Source organism: Microcaecilia unicolor, chromosome 3 (genome assembly GCF_901765095.1).
Source record: "Microcaecilia unicolor chromosome 3, aMicUni1.1, whole genome shotgun sequence".
NCBI lineage: Eukaryota > Metazoa > Chordata > Amphibia > Gymnophiona > Siphonopidae > Microcaecilia > Microcaecilia unicolor.
The window spans coordinates 364,857,564-364,868,283 of NC_044033.1; the positions used below are offsets into that span (position 1 = coordinate 364,857,564).

At 42.9% G+C, this 10,720-nt stretch overlaps 1 protein-coding gene across 1 annotated transcript in view; it reads right to left on the minus strand.

Annotated features, from left to right (window-relative positions):
• The window catches only part of MAN1A1 (mannosidase alpha class 1A member 1), a 309,444-nt gene extending 299,150 nt beyond the window's left edge, over positions 1-10,294 (minus strand). Inside the window, exon 1 of the mRNA XM_030198560.1 lies at positions 9,094-10,294. Coding sequence (XP_030054420.1) covers positions 9,094-9,666 — 573 coding nt within the window. The 5' untranslated portion in view covers positions 9,667-10,294. The remainder of the gene's footprint in view (positions 1-9,093) is intronic.
• Positions 10,295-10,720: the final 426 nt, after the last annotated feature.

Genomic DNA, 10,720 nt, shown 5'->3' on the forward strand with positions numbered 1-10,720 from the left:
TATGCTTTGATGTCCCCATGCATACCTCTGACCCACCCCCATCCTCCCACCCTGTCAGACTATCATAGTAATGCTTGAATGTTTTCACTTATATACACTGTCAGCTTGCACATTTGCTTATTTCCGATCTGAAGAAGAAGGGCAACCTTCGAAAGCTAATCAAGAAATGTATTAAGTTATGTCCAATAAAAAAGGTATCATCTTATTTTATCAGGTTTCTCAAAAAATCGAATGACTAAAGCTAAATAGAAACCTATTATTATTCATTATAGTGGCAAAAAACCCCTATTTGCTTGTTTGACACTAAGCACATAGGGGTTTTTTGCCACTATAATGAGTAATAATAGGTTTCTATTTAGCTTTAACCATTATTTCTTGACTCTAGTGGTTTCCTCTTGTTACTGTGGGCTTCTTGTTTAAATGGTCATGGCTTTTTAGTGAAGGCTTATGAAACATACCTTTCTAAGTGAAAAAGCACCAAGTTTCAAGTTTAAGGCTTGATATACTGCCCTAGGGCAAAGTCTTCAGAGCAGTTTAGAAATACTTAATGAGAGAGAGAGAGAGAAAGAATGTAGAAAAAGGAAATGAAAATCAACAGGGAAAAGAAAGGAGGAACTACAATGGTCACAGAAAAAGAAAGCAAGTTACTGTCACAGAAAAAAAAAAAAAATCTACACCGTACTAAGGACTGTATGTCCTTAACTGAATTGCACGCTTACCTCTATATCTGTATAGTGTAAGCATGTATGATGGAGAACTTTCCCCCATTGCACACTCTGTGTAGATATATGTTAAATCTATGCCTCAAATACAAAATTTGTAAAAAAAATAACTAGATTTTCTGTCAAATATTGCCTTATGAGCAGGTCTGTCATCTAATTGCTCATCTTGCTTCACATATTCGAGACCTTGCAGTCGGACACATAGTAACTGCTGTACACTGTAAAACGTGTGTAGCACTACCTATCATACGTGCCAGAAAGTACCATAAATGTACACACAACAGTGGATAAGGACCATAAGGTTCATTTTTAAAACATGCATTTGGGTCATTCCATGTCAATTCAACCAAAAATTTGAAGCCTCCACACCTCATCATTTCAGAAATTGATAATCTACCAGAATGGAGACCAATATATAAGATGAGAAACTGCAAACTTTCAGGCTTCTAGCTTCAACAGTTTTTGAGATAATCAGCTTTTTATCCAACAGGGGGGGGTGGGGGGGGGGGGCAGCACAGATCGAAGCCAACTGAAAATCTGGGTCCCTTTTAGATCTTAACTCTGCCATTAAGTGTCCTACAGCTGAGAATTTTGCTCCACTTTTTCAGAATTTTGTGTAGATTCAGAAACTGCAACCCATGTTGAGCTGGGACACATGATTTCAGAGCTATTGTGAAAAATGGGATTTTATTCAACCTCATGTAACAAAATCCCACTTTCAGCAAATACTGTGCCAAAGATATTAAAAGAAAGGTTTCCTATTTTATTTGTTAGTGGCAATGGTTAAAATGAGCAATATGTGTTAATTTTGTGCAGCTGGAAGCTATTGTTTTCCTGATATGCCTCACTGAAAATTGTTATATTCTGAGTTCACTTCGGTGGCAATTTTCATTATGTGGGAAAGGTAGTACAAAAATTATCTTTACATCACTAGAAAGTGCAAGAAAAATCCTTTTCATCTGATGCCAGTTTCATTTTGATTCTCCCAAGCTATCCTTAACAATTCCAAATTCTGCACAATTGTCATCAGCAACATCTTTGCAGACATGCTTATTTTAACAGATATCATGAGCAAGTGCATCAATTCAAGAATCCGGTAAGTTATTTAAAGTGTTCAGCTTTAAAAGCTGTGTGTGTAAAGCTCACATTTTTTCCATCACTCTTGTTCAGATGGTACTGATGACCAGTTATAGTTAGAACATCAACAGTCATCAGCATGTGGATAATGGGTATTCAGCAATCATCCCCATGACTTGGCCAGGAAAAGTGACAATACAGGATCCTTCGGTTGCTTAAAGTTAATCAATATACCTGCATTTTCTTGAAAAAGTTCCTAGATAGTTCCCAAATATGAATCTCGGTAATAAACAATATATTAACCACACTTGAGTTGTACAGAAATGCCACTCTTTTCTTTCACTATTACTGTTGTTGCATCATCAAACATATAAATGGCAATGCACAATAGAGACTTCCCTCTCTGTCCCGCCCCCACGTGAAGACGTGATGACGGAACAGAGATGGAAAGTGCGCCGAGGACTGCACCACGAGGGAACCACCGAGGTCGCTACCGCTCCCCCCCCCCCAGGTCGCTAACGCCCCCCCCCCACCCGGGCCCTCTCTCCTCCATTGAACTTACAGCGCCGAAACCGCAGCAGGCAGATCAGCTCCTGTCGGCCTTCCTTCCCTGCCTGTGTCCCGCCCTCGCCGACGTTACGTCACAAGAGGGCGGGTCACAGGCAGGGAAAGAAGGCAGACGGGAGGCGATCTGCTTGCTGCGGTTTCGGAGGTGAGGCGCTTTACATTTAATGGAGTGAAGAGGGCCCGGCCCGGGTGGACGGGGGGGGGGCAGCTGCGACCTGGGGGGGGGAGGGGAGGGCAGGTGAAATGCTGGACATGGGAGGTCTCAGAAGGAGGGGGGCCATGGAGCTGGGAGGGATGGACAGAGGGGGGGCCCTTGGAGCTGGGAGGGAGGCAGGGGGCGGGAAGAGGGCCTTAGAGCTGGCAGGGAAGGAGGGAGGATGCTGGACATGGGAGGTCAAAAGGAGGGGGGGCCTTGGAGCTGGGAGGGATGGACAGAGGGGGGCCTTGGAGCTGGCTGGGAATGGGGCATTGGAGCTGGCTGGGAGGGAGGGACAGAGGGCCTTGGAGCTGGCAGGGAAGGAGGAAGGGCGGGGGGCCTTGCAGCTGGGAGGGAGGGAAGACATCAAAATAGAACATACCAATACTCACCATTTTAACGGGCTTAACGGCTAGTCTACAGATATTCTGCCAATTTTGACCTCACTCTTGAGAGGGATGAAACTGTGGTGGCTTTGTGTACCAGGTATTGTTTTGACAGTTGCAAATAGATTTTCCAACATTTCACGAGCAGAATCAATATTGGCAGAACAAAAATGAATTTTATATTCATTATGCTTTTGTTTGCCCAGTTGACCAGATCATCAGGAGACAAAATATGTTGACGGTGGCATGTTGTAGACTTTTTCTTGTGGCAAAACATTTCACGGTGTCACTGATGCCCCCACACTCACACTTTCTGTGGCTTGTGGTGAAAAAATGCCACTTTGATGATCAATTAAAAAACTTCTTGGTGTATGCACAGCCTCAAAGTTCTTATAATGCTTGTACTGATCACTGAATATTTAACGTGTGTAATATTAGGCAGCTCCTCTTTCAGATGTTGAATGGCTTCTGAAATGCATACACACACACTTTATCGTGCTGCATGCAATTGCTGATGATACACATGGAAATGCATCACAGGACCTCATTCGGTATGTGGTAAATAGCAACAAGATGGAGTGTTGCTTGCCTGTTTTCCCAATAAAACCCGTGAATGGAATCCTGGAAAATAAACGAGTAGTTCCCTGAGAAGTCTAGCAGAATTAAAGCTGTCTCTGCTTTCAAATTTTCTTTACTGCTCTTGAGAAAGGCAGCTAGAGCTGCAGCCGTGTAGTGATGCACAATAAGATCATCAATCTGGTTGCAAAGTATGTCTAAGTTCTCAACAGACTTCTCTTGTGAATATTGTTGTGTAATCTGTGTGGCCCCACTGCCATTGCTTGAATGAGATTTCATCACCTTCTTCCAAGTCAAAGCACTGTGCAACTTGAAGTAGATAACTATGGTGAGCTACTTTGCCTGGACAATTCTGGCACTGATAAATCAAACAGTCTCGTGGTCCTATATCACATACAACTAAAGACATCAGCAATTTGTAGTCTAACTTTGATTCATTGATGGCTGACAACAGTAGTCTGACATTTTGGTGAGCAAGTCACTTAACCCTCCATTGCCCCAGGTACAAATAAGTACCTAAGCCGCATTGAGCCTGCCATGAGTGGGAAAGCGCGGGGTACAAATTTAAAAAAAAAAATTGGCAAACATACTGAATAAGCTCACTTAGCACCAACAGTAATATACCAAGGTGGTCACAATTCACTGTATTCAGAAATTCCAATCTTCTACATTCCCTTTGTCTTCTGTTTAAATATTTTGATTAGTCCATTAACATTTGCCAGGAGCAGTGTTTTCTGCTTATGGATGCGCTCAAAGTCTTTCTTTCCAGGGCAGATTCGGGAAATATTCTCCTCATAAAATTCAGCCACTTTAGACAATATTTTAGATAACAGTTCTGTACCTTTACTGCATTTGGGCTCAGCCATGAAACCAGTAGTTTTCTATAATTTTCAAGATCCCAACTATAAGTTTCAAAACTCCAAATTCTTCAGCAGTTTGCTCTACTGTCCAGCTTGAAGGTATTATTGTCAGTATCTGAAACTTCCTGTCTTCAGAAGACTTAGCAACTGTACCCTTCATGCTTTTAATTATTTCACCAGATCAGAACATTTTGTGCAGTTTTGTAATGACTTTGGCTCTAGATCCTCTGTTTCAACTTACAGTGCACAAGCAAATTTTGTCTTCATAGTTTCTTTTGTTCGCTCAAATTTCCATTTGTCGTAGCCAACATGATCTCTTCTGCTTACTTTTCCATGTTTCATCAGACTGTACCCAAGAGCAGTTAGACCTGCGTTAATATCAGTCTCTCCAAATTCTTCTTCATATTCTGTTACAGTACCACTGGCACCCAAAGAACTTGCTGCAGAAGCTGATGATAAACACTTGGAACAAAGTTTCTGGCCAGGTTTAATTTCTTGTTGGCATCTACTGTAATAAATTTTCCTACCGAGCTCCACGGATACTGCTCTCAGAGCACCCTTTACTGCAGTACCATGAACTGAAAAACGGATCAGCACATAGCTTCTGCCTGAATTTATACTTGTCCAAGTAAACTTTTTTGTGACAGTAGCATAATGTAGCATCTGAAGGTGAAACTGTGCCTTCTAGTCCACCGATTCTTGCAAATAGTAGATACTTCTCATTCTCAAAGACAAATTCAACAGAACAGCCTTCCTGCATTAAGTTTTCTGTCAACAACTGTCCTCACAATGAATTCCAACAGAGCAAGACCCTAATTTCTCAGCTATATTGTCACTACAAATGCAAAGAGTTTAAAAATCACATTAAACTTAAGAAATTGTCCAGAGATCAGTCAAGCAACTTTAGTGCATTGATTTCTAAAATATTGTATAACAAATCATTGTTGAACAGTATCAATATACAGTCTAACTGAAATGTAATCACGTGGCCTGTGTCCAGTTATTATTGCTGGTTAGATAAATCTGTGCCAAACCTCTCATTGGTCAGAATTTCACAACTGTCAAGCTCTCATTGACTAGAAACGTTGTTAGCTTGACCTATTTGCCAAACCAAATCCAAAGATAGTAGTTAATTTCTTCACCCATGAATTCTATGTTTATAACATTGGTTTACCTTTAGAAACTTTAAATAGTTAACCTAGCAATTTTATAAGTTACTGCAAGTCTGTAGACAGCCCTACAGATCTGTGCAACTTGGACAAAATAATTTGGACCTTTTGTGCAAAAGGTGGTGTGGAAGAGAATGTTATAGAAGAAAGCTTGTCTGATTTATATTTTAAGAGCTGAATTATGACTAAATATCATAAAATTGTATAAAAACAATTTCACTTAATTTAAGCAACCAATACAAAAGAATTTTTAGTTACTCATGATGCGCATATAGTTCTACAAGATGACTTTTGGATCATAACAAAATCTGAGAGAAGCAAAATGAACAGGCATCAAATGAAAGGATTGTTCTTGCACTTTCAAATTATGTAAAACTCATTTTTGTACTACCTGTCCCACATGATCAAAACTGCCTCAAAGTGAACTCACAGAATATGAGAATTTTCAGTGATGCCTATCAGGAAAACTATAGCTTCCAGCTGCACAAAATTAACACATTGCTCATTTTAACCAGTGCTACTAACAAGATAAAACATGAAAGCTTTTCTTTTAATATTTTTATCATAATTGTTTGCTGAACGTGGCATGGGGCTCATTTTCAAAGCACTTAGATTTACAAAGTTTCAGAATTACTCTCCCCCCCCCCCCCCGGCAATCCTATAACTGGGTGACCGCATTTACATGCCGCTTATGCGTGCAGTATTACTTAATAACAACACTTACGTGCATGAGCATGCAGCTACCCACAAAAAATGCTAACAGGGTAGCAAAGCACTATTCTAAAATATGCCTAAGTGGCATGCCATGTAAATGCAGGGGGGGGGGGGCTGCCACCTACAAACAAACTTACACAACACTAAATTATGTGCATCCCTGCTATGTTTATGTGACTGCAGTGTCACAGGTCTATATGGCTGGTGTAACTGTGGGCGTAAGACATGCCAATACTGGGTTACACCGGTATTCTATAACGGATTCTGTGCACCCAGGCGCTGTTACACAATAGGCTCTTGCCATGCAGCATTGAACTGATCCTTGTATTAGAACTCTTACATCCTATGCATTCACTTGTTTCAAGCATTATACCTTAAATACATTATTTGAAAGATCTTAGGACTAAAATCTCAATATAAAAGTCTTCTAAAACAATTTTTGTTGAAAAATGGCTGCAATCTACCAAGTTGTATTGTAAGCTACTTGGAAAAGAATTGTATTCGTCAGTAACCACATTACGAAGTATGAGGTACACAGAAAAAGTGGGAGCTAAAAGAAAAGGGAGAAGCCCACAATACCTCACCAAAAGCCTATTTAGGCCAGATAAAATTACATCTCTCATAAAAACTCTAGGGAAACCACTTGCATTCCCTCTTCTTCCACTGGCAGTCACTTAGGCAGCCATAAATAATTAAACAAAAGTGAAAGCAAAAAAGAATTAAAAACAAGCGACATTTTTTTTACATGTTAATGTATTTTTAAGAAATAAAATGTTCTCTTAAAGAGCTGCTCTTGCTGTATTAAGTGCAAGGTACTGCCTCTACTTCATGTTTCCAGAAGTCAAAAATACAAAGCTTCATAAAAAAAAAGTGTTCCTTGTTTACAGCAGGTATTTACAAAAGAATTGACATTTAACTCATAGTGGTAAAATAGGTATTTAGCTACTTGTATAATTGAGAAGATAAGCTATCAAAAAAAAGTAACTGGCAGGGAGAGTAAAATAGTTGAACACCTATTTTACTAAAACTCTTCACCACTTTAACATGTCACATCATGGGTAAAATTAGGACTTCCTAGATAAGTGCTAACTAGACTAAAGGAAAAGACAAGAACATCCCACCTTTTCTAAGAGGATTTAAGTTAACCATGGTGAAATTAATTTCCATTGCTTGCTATACTAATTAAACCAGTGCACAAAATGGAAATGCCTGTTGTAAGGAACGCTCTAATTTCAGCTATCAGATTCCTCATAAAACACCATACCCAGTTTATTTCTCACATCAACACTTTTAAAAGAAAAATTGAAGAATGACTTGTCTTAATTAGTGTTCTGTAAAGCACGACCTTTAAGGGTGATGAAACATCTATCTTTACTATGCCTAAAAAACCACTACACAGGTTTGGAGAGGCCTTCCTTTAATATCTGTCACCTTAATTCTGCTAACTTTCTTCAGCAAACTGAAGATCAGTGGTGTAGCTTGGAAACTATTTATCCCCAACCCATCTGGAGCACTGATACCCAAATCCATAAGAAAGCTCTTTTTTAAACCATTGTAAGTATTAATAAGAGCTCTAGAGGCTGTCCCACACACCAACACCACCACCCCTCCCAGAATTATCTGGGTAAATGGGTTATTTGAAAACAGCCCACCCTGCTGATAAACAGAGGCTACTGTATGTACTTCATTTTTCTTTAAGCGACAGTCAGGACTATTGCTTTGCTTTGAGACTGCGTGTGATCTTCACGCCCCTCCCCCCCAACAAAAAAAGATACATGTTGCTGCCCTAGGTGACTGCCTAGTCCTAACGGTGGGGGCCGGCCCTTCACTGATGGTTATCGTACTCAACGTACCTTGGTTCTGCAGTGAAGTACACTCCTGACATGGGGTGCGCTAAAACAACACATTTAGGAACGATGCCCTCACAACATGAGCTTCCCACATAACGGTACCTCAGCACCACTCGACGAGAAAATACAGCTCTACAACAGCAGCTTCCAATTCAATTACACAAGAAACCGGAGGTCAAGACCAATACTTCACGTAAATTGTGGGCAAACTGACGAATACCCCCAGCCTGCAGGTCTTCTGAGGGACGGTGTAAAAGAGTAAAAACACGGATCCCGTCCAATCCGTCTTTTACCTTTTGCCCCTCTCAGACCGGGATGCTGCAGAGCGGGCAGACCGAGGCTATGTTAACGTTACGGCTTTTCAGGTGACCTGTCCGGACCCTCAAGACCAATATGCACACACGCCTTCCCTCGCCCACAGACGCCACAGCATCTTACTTCTTAATTTTTACTCTCGCTCTTAGTATAATGACGCCCTTCTGTGTTTTTTTTTTATGTCCAAGAATTTTATTGGTTTTTAGAAAAAGATAAACAATTTTATCAAGCAATAACATCAACTGTTAACACAGAATTCAAACAAACAAAAAAATCTTCCTTTAAAAACTCGGGATTCAAAAGCTTCGATTTTAGACACTTGAGTAACCCTAAAGTGGGGATAAACGGCAGTTTGTACTGTGCAGCCGCAAAGCGTACATTGATTATTTCCGATCTGAGGAAGAAGGGCAACCTTTGAAAGCTAATCAAGAAATGTATTGTTATGTCCAATAAAAAAGGTATCATCTTATTTTCTTTTCCATGTTTTATTTTGTTTGATTTCTATTGATAACCTTAAGAGTGGACTAACACGGCTACTTAAGGTGCACTGGAAAGCAACCTAGCCAAAAAGGCTCTCTACACCACAGTTGCTCCTCCAGCACTTAAGTGCACCCAGCACGTAGACCCCCCCCCCCCCCCCCTCACACACCACATCACTCACCTCCTTAATTTTGTCTCTCTTTTGGCGAATGACGGGGTCAGTGGGCTCCCGCCCCACCGCCCCAATGGGCTGACGGAAAAGCAGAACAGGCAGCCCCGTGCCCTGTCCACCTCCGCCCCGGTTGTCCCGGGCAACTTTCTCCTTGTCCTGGAGGATGTCCCTCTGGATCTCGTCGGGCTGCTTCTGCAGCGTCTCCTTGGCTTCCCGCAGAGCCCGCTCATGGTCTTCTTTGATCTTGGCCAGGTTCTCGGCGGCGGCGGCCACTGCGTCCTCCCGGCTCCCCGCACCGCCGCCCGCCTCCTCTTCGCCCCCGCTCGGCCTCTGCTCGGACGGCGGGTGGTGGAAGAAAACGCCGCTCAGCAGCTTGGAGGAGTCAGGCAGGAAGAAGATCGCCCCGAAGCAAAGCGTGATGAAGGCGCTGAACACCAGCAGTAAGACGAACTTCTCGGTGAGGCGGAAGGCGCCGGGGCTCGATAACTTCCTAGCGCTCAGCCCGCCGAGCCCCCCGCCGCCGCCCCCCAGCCCCGCGCCCAGAGGAGGGCTGCTGAAGGGCAAGAGGCTGGGGGCAGGCATGGCACTCAACCGCGCTCTGCACCAGGCTTCAAAGAAAATTTATATATAAATAAAACGTGTATCTCGCAACCACTTTAAAAGTTATATCTCCAGATAAATCCGGCAAGAGAAAAAAACGGGGCAATACAAACAAACGAAGAAATGCTCCAGTAAAAAAAAAAAAAAAGGTTGTTATTTCCTGTCTGTCAATGGATGAAAGTTTCCTGCTTTGTAGGGAAACTCCGCTTCCAGCGCCTTAGGCTGTGGGTGTGTGCGTGTCTCCGGGAGTCCCCCGACTCTTACGCCGTATGCGCTGACAGAGACGAAGCTGTCTTTCCCCAGGTTCGCTGAAGTTTGGGGGATGGAAGGAAATGCTCTGACTGCACAGTGAACTTCGCCCCACCCGCTGCTGTAGAGACTCTCTGACTATAGTTATTGCCCCTTAATTTGCGGGCTGCTGTTATGTTGGTCTTGTCGGGGGGTGGAGTGGAGAGATGATGATGACAGAGAAACAGTTCCTGGGAATAGTGACGCGTACTTCCTCGTGTCAGCAGCTCGAGCAGCCGGCGGTGACCGCTACTCTTTTGCCACGCTTTCATCCGCGCGCAGCTTCTCGTAGTTCCCAGAGAGACAACCGAAGCGAACGCTGCTCCTGATGCCCCGCCTCCGCCCACGCCTACTTCTCGCGCTCACACACCGACAGACGCGCGCGCAGACCAAACTGCTAAATAACCCCCCCCAACAGGGAAGGGAAGTAGGAGTTGCTGCTGTGCCGATCAGTCAAGAATTCTACCGGCTCACGATAGTACAACCCACTGACAGGGGTGAGATAGTTTGAGGGCGTACTTTCGTTCGGCGTTTCCCAAAAGGGGGTGGAATCCCACTACCTGGCCTGAACGCCTGAGGGGGCGAGAGACTGACATCCAGAAATCACCCGAGTACCGTGGATATGAGAGACAGGCACGTTATACAGGAAAGAGTAGGCGTTTCCTATGCCTTGCTAAAAGCTCTAGGTGCCAACATTTCAGAATGATTGAGGGTGTCTAACACAATGTAAATTACCCCTCCCCTTACA